Source organism: Caretta caretta, chromosome 2 (assembly GCF_965140235.1).
Source record: "Caretta caretta isolate rCarCar2 chromosome 2, rCarCar1.hap1, whole genome shotgun sequence".
Classification (NCBI taxonomy): Eukaryota; Metazoa; Chordata; order Testudines; family Cheloniidae; genus Caretta; species Caretta caretta.
In genome coordinates this window covers 154,561,778-154,582,851 of record NC_134207.1, presented here as the reverse complement: position 1 = coordinate 154,582,851, position 21,074 = coordinate 154,561,778, and the positions used below count along the sequence as shown (strand labels likewise).

At 46.8% G+C, this 21,074-nt stretch overlaps 2 protein-coding genes and 1 long non-coding RNA gene across 6 annotated transcripts in view; 2 read left to right on the top strand and 1 right to left on the bottom strand.

Annotated features, from left to right (window-relative positions):
* The window catches only part of EXOC3 (exocyst complex component 3), a 36,328-nt gene extending 31,344 nt beyond the window's left edge, over positions 1 to 4,984 (bottom strand). For both annotated transcript variants that reach the window (XM_048839435.2, XM_048839437.2), the window contains exon 1: positions 4,888 to 4,984. The gene's annotated coding sequence lies outside the window, so the exon portion shown is untranslated. The remainder of the gene's footprint in view (positions 1 to 4,887) is intronic.
* Positions 4,985 to 5,134: 150 nt separating this feature from the next.
* Positions 5,135 to 10,446, top strand: LOC142070839 (uncharacterized). The gene is made up of 2 exons (XR_012666762.1): positions 5,135 to 5,335; positions 10,082 to 10,446. It is a non-coding gene; the product is annotated as an uncharacterized LOC142070839 (long non-coding RNA).
* Positions 10,447 to 12,783: 2,337 nt separating this feature from the next.
* LOC125631940 (dynein axonemal heavy chain 5) overlaps positions 12,784 to 21,074 on the top strand; it is a 286,700-nt gene continuing 278,409 nt past the window's right edge. For all 3 annotated transcript variants that reach the window (XR_012667111.1, XM_048839434.2, XM_075125496.1), the window contains exons 1-3: positions 12,784 to 13,107; positions 13,524 to 13,689; positions 18,858 to 18,955. Coding sequence is in view for 2 of the 3 variants with exons in the window: in XM_048839434.2 (XP_048695391.2) it covers positions 13,524 to 13,689; positions 18,858 to 18,955 (264 nt within the window). In the remaining variant the exon portion in view is untranslated. The remainder of the gene's footprint in view (positions 13,108 to 13,523; positions 13,690 to 18,857; positions 18,956 to 21,074) is intronic.

Here is a 21,074-nt window from a genome sequence, read left to right as displayed (position 1 = left end):
TGTTACAACGAGGAGGAAGACAAATTGTTTTTCTTAATCTCTGAGGATAGGCCAAGAAGCAATGAGCTTAAATTGCATAAAGGGAGGTTTAGGCTGGACATTAGCTTGCCCACCCTGATCTATGAGGATCATTGACACTTTCCTTTGTGAAGGGAGGGTGTCAACCATTTTTGAAAAGGTACTGGTGAGTCCCCACTTCAAGGAACCATTTCTTGACTTTAACAATCTTAGTCCCAGTACCACCTGTCTCTAAACCGTTGTGTTTAACAAACTGTATTAATAAGGGGGCTTTGTGGGCTTTCCAGACTCATCTCAATCTGATCTTCAGTCTCTACTAACTTAATTTCAGATGTGGATTTAGTATAGAGATGGTATTTTCATTGATGGTTGACAATCTCCTCCTGGACAGACACAAATAAAGTGTATATGCTGGATTTGTTGGCTTTATTAGTAAATTATTATATCATTTAATAGAATTTGAAAAATTCACTTATTAGTAGCACATAAGAGGTATTATTCTGGTAAGTAAGAAGGTCTAAGCTTTTAAAGTTTAAGTTCTTTATAAAATTAAGTTAAAAATAAGGTTTTCAGATTTAGAGTTGTCAAGGTAATCTTCTAAATGTGAACTTATTAACCAGTGACGTATTGACTCTCTCAGAGTGTAGACAGACAACTTCAGTGCCTTTGCTGCTGTTCATGGTTTTCCTAAGCAGCTTCAGAGTGCAATTAACAAGACTATTTAGTTCATTGCTACTACTCAACACTGAAGGTAGCAGCAAGCTAACAAAAATCACGTCAGTTTCACTCAGCTGCTGTTTGGGAAAACCATGAGAAACCTCAGCAGCAGACACTGGAACGACTACCCTGTCTTCCTCTGCACCCCAATGAGGCCAGAGGTTGGACTATGAAAATTAACACAGAGACTCTACTCTCTGACTGGACTCTGACAACAGTAGGGAACTTCCACCCAGTCATCTCTCTCTCTCCCCCCCCCCCAATAACACATCCTGTGATGCCCCCTGTGATATTAGCTAATTAAAATATGATCATGCAAATCACTGCTGTTATATAATTGCAATGAACCTTATACAAAGTGTGAGGCATGGCCAGAAAGGATTAAGCAGCTTGCAGGATAAATGAACCAGAGCCAACCTGTAGAGACATGTTAGAAAGTATAAAATGGTAATTAGGGCCATTCCATTGTAGAAAGGCTAGAACTTTGAAATGTAAACCTACACTGTATTGTTAGAAATTAGAGGTGACACTAACTGTATGTGTGTACTACGGCTGTCGATTAATTGCAGTTAACTCACGTGATTAATTTTTTTGAGTTAATCGCAATAAAAAAATTAATTGTGATTAATGGCACTCTGAAGCAATAGAATACCAATTTAAATTTATTAAACATTCTTGGATATTTTTCTACATTTTCAAACATATTGATTTCTATTACAACACAGAATACAAAGTGTACAGTGCTCACTTTATATTATTATTTTATTACTAATATTTGCACTGTAAAAATGATAAAATAGTATTTCTCAATTCACCTCATACAAGTACTGTAGTGAAATCTCTTTATCGTGAAAGTGTAACTTACAAATGTAGATTTTGTTGTTGTTGCATAACTGCATTCAAAAACAAAACAATGTAAAACTTCAGAGCCTACAAGTCCACTCAGTCCTACTTCTTGTTCAGCCAATTGCTAAGACAAACAACATGTATGGGAGATACTGCTGACCGCTTCTTATTTACAATATCAACTTCAAGTGAGAACAGACATTTGCATGGCACGTTTGTAGCCGGCATTGCAAGGTATTTACGTGCCAGATATGCTAAACATTCACCCCTTTACGCTTCGGCCACCGTTCCAAAGAACATGCTTCCATACTGATGATGCTTGTTAAAAAAAAATGCATTAATTAAATTTGTGACTGAACTTCTTTGGGGAGAATTGTATATCTCCTGTTCTGTTTTACCTGCATTCTGCCACATATTTTATGTTATAGCAGGCTTGGATGATGACCCAGCACATGTTCGTTTTAAGAACACTTGCACAGAAGATTTGACAAAACGCGATGTGAAATTTCTAAGTATAGACACAGCACTCAACCCAAGGTTTAAGAATTTGAAGTGCCTTCCAAAATCTGAGAAGGACGAGGTATGGAGAATGCTTTCAGATGTCTTAAGAGCAACGCTCCGATGCAGAAACTACAGAACTCGAATCACCAAAAAAGAAAATCAACCTTCTGCTGGTGGCATCTGACTCAGATGATGAAAATGAACATGCATCAGTCTGCTCTGCTTTGGATCATTATCAAGCAGAACCCGTCATCAGCATAGATGCATGTCCCCTGGAATGGTGGTTGAAGCATGAACGGACATGAATCTTTAGCACATGTGGCACGTAAATATCTTGTGACACCGGCTACAACAGTGCCATGCGAACACCTGTTCTCACTTTCAGGTGACATTGTAAACATAATGTGGACAGCATGATCTCCTAGAAATTGTAACCAAACTTGTTTGTCTGAGCAACTGGCTGAAGTAAGACTGAATGGACTTCTGGTTCTAAAGTTTCACATAGTTTTATTTTTGAATGCAATTACTTTTTGTACATAATTCTACATTTGTAAGTTCAACTTTCATGATAAAGAGACTGCGCTACAGTACTTGTATTAGGTGAATTGAAATATTATTTCGTTTTTACAGTGCAAATATTTGTAATCAAAAATAAAGTGAGCACTGTACATTTTGTACTCTGTGTCGTAATTGAAATCAATATGTTTGAAAATGTAGAAAACATCAAAAATATTTAAATAAATGGTATTCTATTATTGTTTAATTGTGCAATTAATTTTTTTAATCGTGCGAGTAATTTTTTAATTGCTGGACAGCCCGAGTGTGTACTCATATCTTGTTAAATGTTAGCCATCTAAACAGGCAGTTCCCGTCTGTCACTATACCTGTTGATTCAAATATCAAAAGGAAATATTAACATTTAGATTAAACTTGGGTGAAATAATGTCTTTGTCTATATGCCTCTTTAAAGTTTGTGATAGACAGCCTAATGGATAAATTGCCTTATGTTAATTTGTATAGCTAATTACTGGTAATGCTTAGGAAATAGACCTCCTTCAAAGTTCCCATGATTGCCTGTTGTTCACCTAAGAACTCTTATCTGTCAAGAGAAGGCCTGGATCTGTATAAAAGACCCTTGGGTCCTGATCCTTTTTATCTCAGATCTGCTTGATGCGTCATTCAGGGGAAGCTTAAGCCCCAAGGCTGAAATCTCCAGTCCTAACCTGGAATCATGCTGAATATAAACATTGGACTATAACGTAAGAACTAATTCTGAAAGAACTTTTTGCAACTACAAAGTTCTGGGCAATGAGAGAATGACAGGTTTCTGATATTCTGTTTAAAATTTTTACTGATGTAAAGTGCCCAAGGCGCTTTCACAAAGGGAGCTAATATAGATATCTAAATTAATGTTACAATACTTGTTTTAAAACAAGTTTGTACAAACTGAATTATGAGACTGACATGTTTCAAGGGACAGAGAAAAGAAGAGTTGGGGAGCAGAGTGCTGCAAGATATAAGGGAGAATTGGGATTTTGTCATAAGTGGTAAGCAACTAAGAGGAGAATAAAGAGTAAAGACTAATTTGGGCCTCCCTGCCCCCTCTTTCTTCTGTGCGTCAGGAGAGGCTCCTAACGCACAACTTCTTCAGGACAGCAACTACATCAGGGAAGTAACAGGGCAACATTTAAAACTGCTTCCCACATTGAACACATGTGATATTTGGACTCCATAAGCCATGAGCAATGAAGAGGGCTGCTTAAAGAGTCCCTGGCTACTTTTCTGCACTGGCCTCTGCAAATAAAAGATAACAAATCCTAAAATTCAGACCAGAGCCCTCCAAGGTCAGAAATAATACAAGGACACCTGAACTCTATTTGAAAGCATACCACATGGACAGGGCCTATATGATCTATCCCACTGCACCTGCATCCCAACAGTAAAAAGGAAAAGGACCTGATGGTGGTTGGGACCTGCACAGGGCCCCAGGTTGTCCTGAATTAGGGTCACACCACCACACACAAGGAAAAGGAGAACTGTTGCTCCTCACAATATCTGCACAGCTCATCAAACCAAACCCACCACAGGACCATCCTGATCTTCCCCCACCAGTGCCAAACCCACCTGGGCCAGCCTCACCCGCCCCCACCAGCGCCAAACACACCCGCCCCCACCAGCGCCAAACCCACCTGGGCCAGCCTCACCCGCCCCCACCTGGGCCAGCCTCACCCGCCCCAAACCCACCAGCGCCAGCCTCACCCGCCCCAAACCCACCAGCGCCAGCCTCACCCGCCCCCACCAGCGCCAAACCCACCTGGGCCAGCCTCACCCGCCCCCACCTGGGCCAAACACACCAGCGCCAGCCTCACCCGCCCCAAACCCACCAGGGCCAGCCTCACCCGCCCCCACCAGCGCCAAACCCACCTGGGCCAGCCTCACCCGCCCCCACCAGCGCCAGCGCCAAACCCACCAGCGCCAGCCTCACCCGCCCCCACCTGGGCCAAACCCACCAGCGCCAGCCTCACCCGCCCCCACCAGCGCCAAACCCACCTGGGCCAGCCTCACCCGCCCCCACCTGGGCCAGCCTCACCCGCCCCCACTCCCGTCCCCCAACCCAACCCGCCCCGCACCCGGGCCGGCTGCGGTCTGTAGCGGGGGCGGCTTCCCGCCGCGCCCGGCCCCGCGTGGGAGACTCCCCGGTCCCAGAGCCCGGCGCTGCCCACAGGCCACCGGGCCCACCCGCAGCCGACTCCCGGCAGGGGCCAGGCGGAGCAACACTGGCCTCGAAAACTGCCACTTCGTTACCTGCACTGCGAGCTCCCAGGAAGCCACTGACAGGCGCGCAGTGCGCAGGCGCCGCCTTCGACGCCAGAATCGTAGAGGGACAGTCCGGCACCTCAGGCTCACTGCGCAAGCGCGGAACCAATTCTCTCCTCCCCCTCCCCCCCAGCTTCTCCTATTGCACTTGCGCCGAACCCTTTCCCATTCCCCTCCCTCCCAATTCTCCATTGCGCCTGCGCTGAAAGCCCTTCAATGCTACCTGTGCAGGGGGCTCGTGCTGTCCTAGAGAGGGGCTTCGCGCCCTTCCCGCGTTGCGCTCATGGGGCGGGATTTGAAAGCATCCCCCTGGAGAGCAGCGTGGAAGCTATTCCTCAGCCTGGCTCCACTGCCCGCGCCAGTGGCGTGAGTGCAGCAGCAGTAGGCTGTCATCCTCTGTGCGGACAGCCCGAGGGAGTGAGACACACATTTGCCGGTGGGTTTCACTGGCCTTTGGACAGCAGAGGCGGGATGAAACACAGGGATCTTGGGCTCCATGCCAGGCTGTGCAGGGGACAGGGGAGTGTGCTGTAGTGGGCACAGGCCTTCTGCCTGTTCCCACCAAGCTTGACCACCCCCCACATCCAGCTTGTCCCTGTCACTGCCCGTCTCTTCCCCACCCCTGGCTCTTTGTGCCAGTCCAGTTTCACATGCACACCTGTCTCCTTCACTGGAAGAGCTGTTGGATGCAGGACGGTTGGGCTGCAGTGGCAGAGATGGAGGGCACAAAGGGATTGGAGTGCGCTGGCAGAGCTGGGGGTGCAGCATGGGTGGTGGGTATTGTAGGCCGGGAAGGCTAATCCTCCCCTAACAGCCAGGCCCTGCCCACACTTCACCCCAAGGTCCCCTCATGCATCCTGCTCTTCTCCCTTGGCCCCAGCGCAGGCTAGTCCTCTTTCTGCCCTTGCTCAGTCACTCCCCTGAAGCATGTGGTGCTGGGGCTGCCAGGACTACCCAGCACTCGGTGGCTGAGGCTTCCCAGTGGGGTTGCCAGGTGTCTGGTCTTTGACCGGAACATCTGGCAGAAAATGGACACTGGCGGCTCCGGGCTGCTAAAAGTTCAGTCAGTGGTGCAGTGGGGCTAAGGCAGGCTCCCTGCCTGCCCTGGTTCCGCATGGCTCCTGGAAGCAGCCGGCATTTCAGGGTCCTAGACACAGGGGTGGCCGCGGGGGCTCTGCACACTGCCCCCACCCTGAGCGACAACTTCGCAGCCTCCATGGGCTGGGAACTGCGGCCAATGGGAGCTGCGGTGGCGGTGCCTGTGGCCACAGACAAAGCCCCCAGGCCCTGTGCCTGGGAGCCAGACATGCTGGCTGTTTCTGGGAGCTGCCTGACGTAAGTACTGCCTGGCTGGAGCCTGCATCCCATACTCCAACCCCCTGCCCCAGCTCAGAGCTCCCTCTCTCACCCTAACTCCTTGCCAGAGCCTACACTCCCTCCTGCACTCTGAACCCCTTGGCCCCAGCCTGGAGCCCCCTCCTGCATCCCAAACCCCTCATTTCTGGTCCCACCCCAGAGCCCACACCCCCAGCTGTAGCCCTCACCCCCCCTGTACCCCAATCCCCAGCCCGGAGCCCCCTCCTGCACCCTGAACCCCTCATTTCTGGCCCTGCCCCAGAGCCACTACCCCCAGCTGGAGCCCTCACTCCCTTCCATACCCCAACCCCCTGACCCAGCCTGGTGAAAGTGAGTGAGGGTGGGGGAGAGTGAGCGACTGAGGGAGGGGGGTTGGAGTGAGCGGGTGTGGGGCCTTGGAGAAGGGGCGGAGCAAGGGTGTTTCATTTTGTGTGTAACCCTTCTCCCCATCAGAGTTGCCAGCAACAAGGGCCGGGTTCAATATCTAGGGGATCCATTCCAATAACACAATGCAAACCGGCTCGAGCCCCCACCCAGTGACCTGGGACAAATATATACCACCCCCACTGGGCGCCTCCAAGAGGCAATACTTCCCCTCTCGCAAGCACATAGTCTGAGTGTAGCAAAAAGCCTTTTAATAACAGAGAGAAACAATGTGGCATTATGTTGGGGAAACACCACCAACAGGATTCATAACACAACCCATGAGCAAAAAAAAAAAACCCACCCCAAGCAAATTGGGGCATGCCCCTTTCCCTTTGGTTCTTGAGTCCAGCAACCCCAAATCACCCAAAGTCCCAAAAGTCCAATGACCCAAAAGTCTCTGTCCCTGGTCAGGGCAGCCCCAGAGTTCGAAAGTTTATCTGCGGAGCTTTACCTCCCAACCGGGGTGGAGATGGGTGGAGACGGGACAGGGGTAAGAGGCACCTTACATGATCTGAAGCTGACCGCGCCACAGCTCCATAGGCCTTCGCTCCGCTCCGCCAGCTGCCCCACAAACTCCTTCACTCAGCTCTGCTCCACTCCGCGGCCCACAAGCAGCTCCCGCCGTCCCACGAACTGCTCCACGTCCCACCAGCAGCTCCCGCCATCCTACGAACTGCTCCACCAGCCTGTCCACAAGGCACTCCAGCCGTCCCGCAAACTGCTCCACACTATATCTTCAGGCTCCCCCACTACTTAACACAACACTCAGTGATTTCAGCTCTTAGGTGAATTCAGCTTGTAGCAGGGAGCCTCAGTGCTGGTGCACTGTTAGCCCAAAGTGAGCTCAACAGCCTGTAACTAGACTTCTAATGAAATCAAAATTAGCTCTGATATTCCACAGTGGAGAGAGGAGGAAGTGCAATTAGCATGTAAGGCCCTCACCAAGGGGCCCATGCCACCAAGTATTAATACTTGTCCCCAGCCTCTCTCAATTCACAGAGTTTTGGAACCCATGACCCTTGCCTAGCGAGTGCCACTTAGTTGATGGTGAGTCCCTCCATCATAACAAAAGGCCAAGTACAGTTCCAAGCACAGTTCCCATAATCAGGGTAATAACAATTTATTCTTCCTGCCCCAATAACAGAGACACTGGGGATCCCACAGCAGCCAAAGTGACCATTTGGGCAGCTATGGCCTCATTCTAGGCGGGGTGGGTGTGCCTATGCAAATGAGATTGGCCCCTGAAGTTCTTTTCCACAACTTGCCACATCTCACCACCAGATGTCAGGGTGGAGCTCATCCTGACACTGCTTACATGTGCAACTAGAAAGTTGGCAACCCTACCACCTGGCGCTTGGGCTGCCCGTGGCTCCGGAGCTGGGGCCACTCAAGCCGGGACTGGGGTGGGGCAGCCAGCAGTCTGGGACTTGGGGAGTACCCGTGGGTCAGGACTTGGGGTGACTGGGGCGGGTCTCCTCCATGCATGGTGGGGGGCTTGGGGCTTTGGTGAGGGAGGGGCCTTGGGCAGAAGTGGTAGGGCCGGGGGCCAGCCTCCCTGAACTGGGGGTGGTTCATGTGCCGCCCATGAGATGCAGGATTGGGTGGGATGTGCTGGCAGAGTGTGGGGTGCAGGATTGGATGTGTTCTGGCAGAGCTGGTGGTGCAGGGACATTGGGGTGCACTGGTAGAGCTGGGAGGTACAGGAAGGTTGGGATCAGGGGCATTGAGTGTACTTGTAATGCTGGGGTGCAGGGTGGTTGGGGTGCAGGAAAGATGGGGTCCAATGGTAGAAATGGGAGGGCCAGGGAGTTGGAATGCACTGGCAGAGCTTGGGGATCCCATGTCTCCTTCACCTGAGCCCCCAATCTCTCTCACTTGCCTACCATCCATCCCCAAAACCGTAATGCATCCCCAAACCCTTCTCTCCCTTTCCCGCACTTCTCCATCCCCAAAACTTCTCCCATGGGAAGCATTCACATCTTATATTTTCCCAGAAAGTACTTTTGATTATGTTCCCCCAAAAATGAAATTGCCCCCCATAACTCACAAATTTGCAGCAACCACCAGTCACTGAGTTCAATACTCCTTATGTCTTAGGTGGGGGTTTTGATGAACTTATCCTTAGTTGTGTTAATTGAAGGGTGAATTCACAGTCATCATGAGGTCTGTGATTCATCCAGTCATTAATCTCAGTTTAACAGAACAAGGCAGCAGAAGAGAACAATTTTGGGGGGATGGCCTGAAACCCCTTGGTCTCACCTTTGGACTGCCTCATGTTTCCATGAGGGATACCAAATTTAAAGCAATTTAAGTAACTGTTTGGATTTTAGAGCACTTACAAGAGTTGAGTTTAAAGTGCATAAAATGGCCAGGTTGGAAACATTCTAGCCATTTTTCTGTACTCATGCATGGGCAGTGTAAAAATGTACATTTTCTTAAATACTGTTCTCAATTTGGGTCCCCCAAAAATTTAGTGTGTGCCATGCACTATCTTGGGGAAAACTCAACAGACGTAGACCTTGCACCACATCAATAATATGATTTGTAATATGAGTGCAGGGGTCTGGACTAGATGACCTCTCGAGGTCCCTTCCAGTTCTATGACTTTATGATTCTAGCCCTGGGCAAAAAAAAAAAAAAAAAAAAAAAAAAAGCACCTAGAAACTTTTTTAAAAATGGCTATTTTCAGGGTTTATGCTTCTAGAACCCTGGCTCAAATTATACAGGCAGCGTTGCAGTGAGAGACTATGCAGAGGCTGGAGTAGCAGTGAAGTTCCCCATTACCCGTAAAATCGAGCTGAAATCACTAAGAACTGGGCTAAGTGGCAGAAGCTCAGAACTCGGCATTGCAGAGGTGGCAGTAAGCAGTGGCAGAGATAACAGTGGCAAGTGGTGGCAGAGATAGCGGCAAACAGCATCAGAGAGAGCAGCAGCGCTGAGCAGTGGCAGAGGCGGCCGCCAGTGGCCAACTGTGGCAGTGGTTGCTGGCAGCGGCAGCAGTAGAGGCATTGCTCAGATTTCAGGGGTGAGAAGGGAACCCATGTAAACGCATCACTGAATTTGGGGACTTCTGTGACCTCAGACTGTGATGCTGACAAACCAAGTGCTAGCTCTTGCCCAGGCTGCAGGAATTAGCTAAGAACTAAAAAACTCATAGCTGGAGACCAGACCAGGTCACCTATATGTTAGTTTTGCTCAAAATAGGTTAATACATTATTAGACTGTATGAAGTGTTTAAATGCTATGAAATGCTTGTACATTGCTTCATGCATTAATCTCACTTGTAATGTCGGTATTCCATGCTATAAGAAAATACGTAAATTTTGCTTTATAAACTTTGAAAATGTTTGCTCTGAACTTGCGAACTCAGGCATGGGAATTGTCTCTTCTGCCCATTCAGATGGACTATCAAAATTGGATTGACTGTCAAGGAACATCACAATACAAAGGACTGGTTAATGGCCATATCATACCCTGGAAATGCTACGTGCAAGGAAGCATGTCCTGTGGATCTGAAGCTGAATGAAGGAAATAAAACAAAGTGACAGGAAAGTTTTCCATCTCTCTTTGTTGTTTAAATTCTGACAGGGCCAGAGACTCTAAACTGAGCAGAGATCCCCAGGGGTCCACTTTGAATTGACAGATCATGACAACTCTGTCACTCTTATGGTTTAGATATCTCAGTTGTGCGGATATGTCTGCTTGTTTTAACCTGTAAATAACTCTAATTTCTTTTCTCTAGTTAATAAACCTTTATGTAGTTTATTACAGGATTGGCTATGGTCATTGTCTTCGGTGTAAGATCTAGGGTACCAATTGATCTTTGGGTAAGTGACTGGTCTCTTGGGACAGGAAGCAACCTGAATATTGTAAGATTTTTGGTGTGAGTGACCATTTATCACTAAGTCCAATTTCTCTGGGTGGCAAGATAGACTGGAGAGTCTAAGGCAGCGTTTTTCAAACTTCGGGTTACGACCCAGTACTGGGTTGCGGCGTGTCAGGCACTGGGTCACTCTGGTCAGCACTGCCGACCAGGACGTTAAAAGTCCCGTTGGTGGTGCTGCCCAGCTAAGGCAGGCTGGTGCCTACCTGTTTTGATACTGCACTGTGCCCTGGAAGTGGCCAGCAGGGGGTCCGGCTTCTAGGCAGGGGGGCCATGGGGCTCTGTGCGCTGTGCCCGCCCCGAGCATCGGCCAGGGACTGACTGGGAACTGGCCAATGGGAACAGGGGAGAGGGGAGAAGGGGGAAGGGTCCTGTGGGTGAGAGTCACGCAAAGCTGCTTGTGCGCCTCCACCTAGGAGCCGGACCTGCTGCTGGTTGTTTCCAGGGTGCAGCATGGTCTGCAGTGCCAGGACAGGTGGGAAGCTTGCCTCTGCACCCCAGCTGCGCCGGTGACTGGGAGTCGCCAGAGGTAAGTCCGCATCCCAACCCCGTGTCCCAATCCCCTGCCCTAGTCCTGAGCTCCCCCAAACCTGGAACCCCTTCCTGCACCCAAACCCCTCATCGCCGGCCCTACTCCAGAGCCTACACCCCCAGCCCAGAGCCCAGAGCCCTGACCCTTTCCTGGACCGCAACCCCCTGCCCCAGCCCAGAGCCCCCTCCCACACCCTGAACCCCTCATTCCCGGCCTCGCCCTGCATCCCTTACCCCTGCACACCAACTTTCTGCCCCAGCCCTGAGCCCCTCCCACACCCCAAATCCCTCATCCCCAGTTCCATTGGGTCACGGTCATCAACAATTTTCTTCAACCTGGTTCCCAGAAACAAAGTTTGAAAACCACTGGTCTAAGGGGGCTGTCTGTGACTCCATGGTAAGCCTGTTATTGTGATCCAGGAGTTCACGTTTGTTACTGCCTTGGTGAATCTAATTTTAGAACACACCACCAGTTTGGGGTGTCTACCCTGCTTCTTAACAGTCTGCCCTAAGTTTGGTATTCTTGCTTGTGAGCCACTGCAGACAGCATGACACAGACAACCAACCATGAGAGGAGTGCAGCGGAGGGAAAGGGGAGTGGCATGTTAAAGGAACATTTGTCCATTGGACGTTCACACCAGAGGTGGGTAACTGAGGAAAGGGACACTACCCAATGTGCTGTGGGGTGGGTGTTTACTTATAGTTTGAATTGTTGTTGTGGTGTCTTCCCAAATTAATGCTGGGTTCCCTTTCAATAAAAGTTTTCTTTTGTTATACAGACTCTGTGCTTGCAAGTGGGGAAGTGTTGCCTCTTAGAGGTACTTAGGGGTGGTATTTAGTTTTCCCACGTTAATGGGTGAAGGCTTGAGCCATTTCTGTTTTGCTATGTTAAGAGAGCCCCGAAAAGATATTGAACCCAGCCCTTGTCCTGCAGACACCACCTCGCAGAGGGGTTACAGGTAATACATTTAAAACAAATTACAAATGTTAGATATTGTCAGTTACAGCAGCAACACAAATAGCAAAGCAATAGAATGTATTTCATATTCATTTATAAATAGCCTTGCCCAGGCAGAGAGAGATGGAGAAATGCCAAGTGAAAGTAATTGCTAAATGACAGGTTTCAGAGTAGCAGCTGTGTTAGTCTGTATTCGCAAAAAGAAAAGGAGGACTTGTGGAGCCTTAGAGACTAACAAATTTATTTGAGCATAAGCTTTCATGAGCTACAGCTCACTTCATCAGATGCATTCAGTGGAAAATACAGTGGGGAGATTTATATACATAGACAATATGAAACAATGGGTGTTACCATACACACTGTAACAAGAGAGTGATCACTTAAGGTGAGCTATTACCAGCAGGAGAGCGGGGGTGGGGGGGAACCTTTTGTAGTGATAATCAAGGTGGGCCATTTCCAGCAGTTGACAAGAATGTCTGAGGAACAGTGGGGGGTGGAGGGGGGGAATAAACATGGGGAAATAGTTTTACTTTGTGTACAGAGCACAGGCAATTGCATAATGTAACCTGAAGAGAATACAAAGAATTTCCAGCTCTCTGGGAGGTTGTTTTTAAGAAGAAACACTTCATTGCTGGGATACAGCTAACTATGCCCTCCCATGAGTCAGTGTACAATTCCACTGTGTGTACATATGCTCCATAGCAACAGCACATTAGCAAGTGGGGAGGCTCAAGGGAGCTGTTTGTCTGGAGGTTTCCCTTCTCTTACAGAGAAAATTAAATTACATGAAAAAGACTGATGGGCAATAATGAAATGAAAACCTCAGCAGGCACAGTGGGGAATAGGGAGGGATGAGGTGTCTCCAGGGCTCTGGAGTTCTAGCTGGGTTTGCAAGAATTGCTGTAGCAGCTGAGGAATTCAGAGCGCCCGGGAAGACAGCAAACTCAAAAACCTGCTGAGAGAGTAAGCAAGTCTCCCAATTCCCTGTGCCCCAGGCTTCTCTGCAGGACCTGCAACAGAGCTTACAGTAGGAGCTTACGCTCTCCCCAAAAGGGTGAGTTTCTAACTCCAATAATTGCAAATCTGGGCAAGGGATAATGATAGAGACAATCATAAAAACTCTCAGGATAGTTGTCTTAAGGACAAATAGAGAGGGGCTTTTATTGTTTTGCAAACCACCAGCTGGAGTAGTTTTGCAAAACTAAAGCTGTGTGTAGTTTGAATCTAAGTACCATTTTAACTGAATTTGCAAAATCCTGAGATGGAAAGCAATTGGATCAGTGGTTTTGTTTACTGCTAGTCAAAAGTCCCCTGTTCTGTAGTGTTGGATGCTATATATGGAAAAAACTTGAAGGTGTAGTAAATGTGCACCTTTCTTTTAACATTACAAGGACAGTTTGTGAACTTCACTGTCCAGCTGTCAGTCATCTTCTATCTCATTGTCTTTGGTTACTTTGTGTGCTGCTGCAGATGGAGGAGGCAGGGGGATGTGTGACTGAATCAGGGGGAGGAGCTGAGCTCAGCCCTTCTACTCCTGAACCTGCACAGCAAGAAGCAGTCCAAGAACCAAGAGAGGCCTTAATTGTCTCCAAGCCTGACACTGAGCTCAGTCCGCCTCTAATCACTATCAACAAAGGTAGGGGAGGAAGTAATGGGAAATGCTTTATATTGACGCTATTTGGGAAACGGTTTTCTAGGAACAAAAAAAGAAACTCACTATTCAATAGAATTTTTCACTTTAAAACAGGCCCCTACAGCTGTAGGGAAGGTAGGGCCTAAATTAACAAAGGCTCAGAATCACAAAGCTCATGGTGTGAAGCAGGGGTGCTGAAAACCCAGAAGTGCAGCCTAACGAGGCACTGAAGTTGCGTGGCTTATCCTGGAGAAGAGTGAGACTCCTAGGGAGTCTGGCATGCTGAAGGGGTCCTCCCAGAGACTGTTCCAAAGCTGGGGCCAGAGCACCGATCCTGTGGATCCATGACAATATTGTTCAGTACTTTCAATTAAATGATAAAGACAATAAGGTGAGGGCTTCTTTAGGAGACAGGAAAAGCAATATTTAGGAGTTATCTAATAACTAGAGCAAAAGAGGAAAGAGCTCAACAAAAATAGGTAACAACAGATTCATAGGACTACAGATTAGAAAAAAATATTGACAGATAACTAATACTGTGGAGAAATTGAATATGCTGATGATAAACATTACTGAAAACCTCTAAGGTGTATATATAACAGAATGTCTATGAGAAAGAAAATACATGTGACAAGTTGTTGGTTCATGAACTTGAAGGGGTTCAAAAGCAGTCTCACCGGTTAAAATGATCAGCAAGAGGAAGTTACACATCCTAGTGAAATATGTGTATTTTCCATTGTAATCATAGTAACTTTCATATTCTAGTTATTCCATATGCTGAAGTTATTAAAACATAACTGGAAGTAGGAGGCTTGCCAAAAATATGTGAGATTGATCATGAAAATTTAGATGAAGAAATAACAGAGGAGTCTTAGAGGCAGTAGCAACTATGAAAAGTGGTGAAATTCCAGGGTCTAACAGCTTTCCAGCTTAATTTTAAAATGTATTTAGGAGGTATTAGTAGGTTCTTTAATGGATATTATTAATACTGCTATGGAAGCATAGCAGGCTGTGACCCAGAGTCTGCTTCTCCCAGCTAGTCCTTTTTAATTATTTCCATCTTGCTCTGTCCTGACTGGCTGCGAAGCCTCTCAAATAAAATTTGAAACAAAAACCTTCACACCAAAATAATCCTTTTCTCCCCAGGCATTTCTGCTAGGGTGCAGTTTTCCTAATGTTCCTCCACAGTTTGGAGGCAGAGTCAGAACAATTCAGTCTCTTTCTCCCTTGCCTGGGAGAATTTAGTTTATAGTCCACAAAGGAATTCAACAAGCTAGCATTAACACGTGTAACAACCTGTCCTGAACTCAGAGGTCATCAGCCCTGATCCAGCAATGTACTTAGGCGTATGCTTAGCTTTAACCATCTGAGTAAATCCATTGTCTTCATTGGGACCACTCATACATTTAAAGGTGAGCACATTCTGGAGTGTTTTGCTAGATCAGGGCTAGAGTTCTCAGCACTTTGCAGGACTGTGACCTTATTACTGTTGCTCCTTTGGCCTGAGCAGTTAACAGATATTCTGGACATTGCTCTGCGTCACCAAATAGTAAGGTGTGGTTTCACCCATGCTCTGCCCCCAGGCTCCTTTCTGCCTGCTTCCCGCTCGTGGCTGGAGTCCAGTTTCCCTGTGGGGTAGCCCCAGCTTGGGCTGTGCCACCCACCCTCCTTGTGCTCCTGGGCTGGGTGGGGGTTTTGGCCGTGCCACCCACTTTTCCTTCGCTCCAGGGCTGGGGGAGCTGCAGCTGTGCTGCCAGCCCTCCCGGTGTTCCTGGGCTGGTGGGGGGAGCTAGCGGCTCCGATGGGGGGGCTCTGGGCTCCGGTGGGGGGTGTGGAAGGGGTGGGGCCTTGGGTGGAAGGGGTGTGGCAGAGGGCTAGCCTCTCCCACCCGGTGATTCACGTGCTACCCATGGCCATAGGTGCTGACTTCTAATGGTGCTGGTGGGTGCTCGACCCCCCTCTGGCCCTGGCCATGCCCTGCCCCCTCCCGCCCCTTTCCCAAAGTCCCCGACTCAACTCCGCCCCCTCCCTGCCCCTATTCAACTCATTTCCCCAAATCCCCAGCCCTGCCTCTTCCCCACCTCCTCTCCTGAGCGTGCCACGTTCCCACTCCTCCCCCTTCCCTCCCAGAGCTTGCTACGGCTGTTTGGCGGTGGCAAGCGCTGGGAGGAGGGGAGGAGCGGGGATGCCTTGTGCTCAGGGGAGGAGGCAGAGGAGGAGGTGAGGCCAGGGGAGGGGCGGGGAGCTTGGCTGCTGGTGGGTGCAGAGCATCCACTAATTTTTCCCTGTGGGGGCTCCAGCCCCAGAGCATTCACGGAATCGGTGCCTATGCCCATGGCAGCTTGTTTCCATTAGGAGAACTCTAAGCCTGCCTTTCCAGCTACCACTCTGCCCCAAGAGCCACATTACCAGAATTTCTCCTGCTTTTTGCTTTGTGTCTGCTCTCTGGTTCACTATTTACACATGCCCTGATGGACAGCAGCAACCATATCAATCCCTGGACCCGAGTTTGCATTCACTTTAGTCCTTGGGCAACGGCGTTCATTGTTTTAGCTATCACTAAATGAAGGGGCATTTAATCGATCCCTCATTCACCTGAATGGAAGGTGACTAGCATGACCATCAGCTTCACTGTAGTTTCTGATTGTCCATAGATCAGACATGTTTGCTAGGAGCCTCCCAACATCCAGCATAACAATATAGTGCTGATTCAGGGCCTCAACACCCAAATGTCCTAATAGCCAGACACATTCACAGACTCTTCCATTCCACAACAGACTCCCTGTCTATTCCAACATACAGCCACCTACCATGCATGCATCCAGTTCTTCACAGTCACACACAAGCTCAGGGCAACTGCACCTGCATTTCCCCTCAGTGGTCCAGCAAAGGCACCCACTCTCAGGCTTCCAGCTCCCCAGCCTTTGCTTTTTGTGGGTGGAGACCTGTGTCCCTGTCTCTCCTGACCAGAGTATCTCTAGGTTGAACGGTTCCTTGTCTGCACTGTGTTATTCCCAGCAAAGAAGAGTCTGCCTAAGCAGGCCTGTTTGCCTGTCCCCTCAGTGACAGTACACAGCGTGAGTGCCCACAGTTATAAGTTATCACACAGCTTTTCCTAAGCAAGCATATTTTATTCTTAAGGTAAAAGCACTACAGAGAAAACATATTAAAACAATAAAAGAACCCCTACCCATGCTAATAAGCTTACCGGAGATCATCATCCACCCCCCCGGCCAAAGGCTCTGGTCAGAGTGTCAGTCCTTCCAACCGTTCCCTACGAATACCCTCCCCCTGCTGTAGAATGAAGATCTTGTCCATTTGCTGGATCAGATCAAAAGCTCTGAAGCTGTTTAAAACCAGGCTACTTATCCAGAAATCCGCTCTTTGTCTGTTGGTCCCTGGAGAATCCAGTTTGAACAATATATGTGAACCTCTCTAGGAAGGTGGCTTCAAAGGACTGATAACTGAAAGAATTACTTTTGCAGACATCATCCGAGAGCAGTTACATATTATCTCACAATAACACTTGAACAACTACATTTTGAATATTATGGACCCCCAAAGTATTAAACTCAATTCAGTAAGGTTTGTCCAGGATATTGTAGGATATTATTAATTTATCATGTTAAGGTTGTGAGTTAGTGTGACTGTGAGGGAAAGGATTTGCATTGTGGATAATTGTGTTTTGGAAAAGAAAGGAACTTTGTTGTGTGGCTGAGGAGTCTGTGTGTGTATTTGTGTGGTAAGGCATGTAAATGGATGTTGATACTGGTTTACCTTGTGATTTCCTTCATTTTGAATAATTGTTTTTAAAGGAAATGCACTTAAGCAACCTCATGTATGGGAATATTACATCAAGGGAGCAGGAAAAACATATTTTTAATATAAGAGATAGAAAGACCATTCAGAACAATAAAGGATGCTCTATCCCGAAACTGGAATTTTTAAAAAAATAGTCAACTTAAAAAAAACGAAGTTCACAGAGTCCTTTTAATTTTTAGAGGGGCACAATTTTAGTTTCTGTCTGTATTATTTGTCTGGAATCACACAGTACAGGATTTTTTCCCATCAGTGAGATAGAATACTGATGAAGCATCAGTGTATGTTTTTTAAGGATAGCTCTAGGACTGGTAAAAAAAACTTCTGTCAAAATTGAAACAGAAAATTGGGTTTTTCAACTAAACTACAACTCCCATGAGGCACTATATAGGCATTTTGAATAAAAAAATGTTTATTTTCAGCTGCAAGGCTGATAATGTTAGGTTTTCAGCCAGAAGTTTTTAGTTTTTGACTGAATTTTTAAATTTTAACTTTTCATCAAAATTTTCCATTGGGGAAAAAAGACTGTATTCCAACTTGCTCTAGATAGCACATACTTGATATATTTCAGTATCCTGAACATATAAATGACTGCAAAGTGGATTTTATTATTATTTAATATTGGTATTATGATAGCATCCAGAGGCCCAATCAGGACCAGGGCTTCATTGTTCTAGATGCTGTACAAACATATATGAAGACACAATCCCTCCCACAGCGAGCTTGCAAGACAAGCGACATACAAAGAGTAGTGGAAGACAGTTACAATTAAATATGTACATTTACACATTTTCAGTTTTCTTCTAATAATAATTATAAGTAGTCCAGTTCTGCAAACATTACTTTCCTTGAGGAGCGCTGCACTCCAAATTAAAAGTACTGCTCACAGGGTAAGGTACAATTTGAGTAAGGGTAGCAAAATCAAGCCCAAAGGCATTGATTTCTTAGAGACACTGTCACAGAGGTAGGTCTTGAGGAGACAGTAATGGCACTATGGATTAGTTCAGGGAAAGTTTTGCATTCTTCCTGTCAAATACGTATGCATGTATTTGTTTGATGTATGATGCAGTGTTACAATTTTTTTCAATTAACATGTAACAAAAAAATCTCCAAAATGATTGTGCATGTGGTACTATTCTGTTGTTAAATAGACACTCCCTCAGTTTCACTTGCACCAAGGAAGGGCTCGCGGATCTATAATTCCCAGAATTTTCCTTGGTTCCTTTTCAAAGATAGGAAAGTTGCTATAAAGCATCTATCATCACTTGTGATTGCTGGTGTTAAAGATGCACTGTATTGCATCTACAGCCAGTTAATATGAATAACTATAGCTTGCCATTTCTTTATCCTAGATGGTGAAGGAAAGGGCCACAGGCGTGGAGGTGCCTTTAAGAAGATCACTGAGCCAGGATCAGCTATAAGAGTGTCATCTTCAACTGCTGCTGTTTCGGCAAGCGATTTCATTTTAAAAGCTCGTCACCTAACTTTTGTCTTTTAACTATCAAAGCTTTTCCTTTACAGATCATTCCTGAAGGGTTCATTGTCAAAATGCAGTTGCTAAATTTGGTACAGACCTGCAAGGTGCTAAGGCCTGGATCCTCAAAGATATTTAGGTGTTTAATTCCCATTGAAATCAATGGGAGTTAGGCACCTGCATACCTTTGAGGATCTAGGCCTAAGTGCCTTTCGGATGATGCCGAGTTCCTTCAGCCTGCTGCAGTTGAATGACCAGCAGTTCCTAGGAAGCCCTCATGACATGTGCAGAAGCAGACCTGTTATTTTCTGTGGGTTACAATATTTTTATATTTGGTTTCAGTGTCACACACTGGTTCACCCCTTTTCTTTGTCTTCATAGGTTAAAGATAACCTAGGAAGACTTGACTAAGTGCTTCACAAACAAAGGGAAGGAAGCTTACAATATATTCCAGATAATTCAGCTGAGGAGTGTATCCTCATTCTGCTTTCATTCATGATCTGAATAAAAATGTCAATCTGCTGTATACCTTCTCTGTGTCACAATCCTCACTCAGAAAAGAATTTAAAAATATCCTACAGCAGTGGAATTGTCAAAAAACAACAACAACAAAACCTACATCAGATGATATATATAAAATGATACTTGATTAGTCACCTAATAACCATATTAAGAGACAAGGAGGGACTGAATTTCCAGTATTTTATCCATCACAGAGATGATAAACTCTTACTGCAGTGACATTATCTGGAGCACTGTTTAAGAATGGCACCACTAACTGCTCTAAATTAAACACATATACTCCTGTTATACCTCGCCATTATCACTAATAATTATACATTCAAGTGGTAAGTCTTCTGACTCTTGTTGAATGATATTTGGCTTGAGGGATACTGGAATTGGAACTTTCATCCTTGGCATAGTCTAATACAAAACAACAAAATCTGTTACTGGCATGGAAGTCATAGCTGATACGTTGATAATAGAGATGGCTCATGAATAGAAGAATTCTGTGTGGATCAGAAAAATGCTTCTCTCAGAGGCATAACAATAGATTTGCCCAGTAACTAGTTATTTAGCTCCTCTTCCTGTGGTAAGGGAAATGCTTCTGAGAGGTAGGAAAGGATGCTTAGAAATATCAGGACAGATTTTCTGGTGCAAGACTGAAGGGTAGGGGAAAGGATGGCTTTAGGCCACATCTATGCTCCCCAATTCAGTGACCAAGTGGGGGTCAACCCAATCTCTGAGGTAATTAAGAGCATGCTAACAGCTGCTATAATTTGTGCCTCAGTGTCCTGTACCCCAAGAGCTGTTCCATTAGCTGGAGATTGCTGGAGTAGAAGGACATTGTGGCTGCATCCCATTTTCCCCAGCTATACCTCCTGCACAGGGAGGAGGGGAGTTGTAAGAATCATAGAATATCAGGGTTGGAAGGGACCCCAGAAGGTCATCTAGTCCAACCCCCTGCTCGAAGCAGGACCAATTCCCAGTTAAATCATCCCAGCCAGGGCTTTGTCAAGCCTGACCTTAAAAACCTCTAAGGAAGGAGATTCTACCGCCTCCCTAGGTAACGCATTCCAGTGTTTCACCACCCTCCTAGTGAAAAAGTTTTTCCTAATATCCAATCTAAACCTCCCCCACTGCAACTTGAGACCATTACTCCTCGTTCTGTCATCTGCTACCATTGAGAACAGTCTAGAGCCATCCTCTTTGGAACCCCCTTTCAGGTAGTTGAAAGCAGCTATCAAATCCCCCCTCATTCTTCTCTTCTGCAGGCTAAGCAATCCCAGCTCCCTCAGCCTCTCCTCATAACTCATGTGTTCCAGACCCCTAATCATTTTTGTTGCCCTTCGCTGGACTCTCTCCAATTTATCCACATCCTTCTTGAAGTGTGGGGCCCAAAACTGGACACAGTACTCCAGATGAGGCCTCACCAATGTCGAATAGAGGGGAACGATCACGTCCCTCGATCTGCTCGCTATGCCCCTACTTATACATCCCAAAATGCCATTGGCCTTCTTGGCAACAAGGGCACACTGCTGACTCAAGAGCCACTAAGGCAGCCCCATACCAGACAAGCAGTCTCCTGCAGATG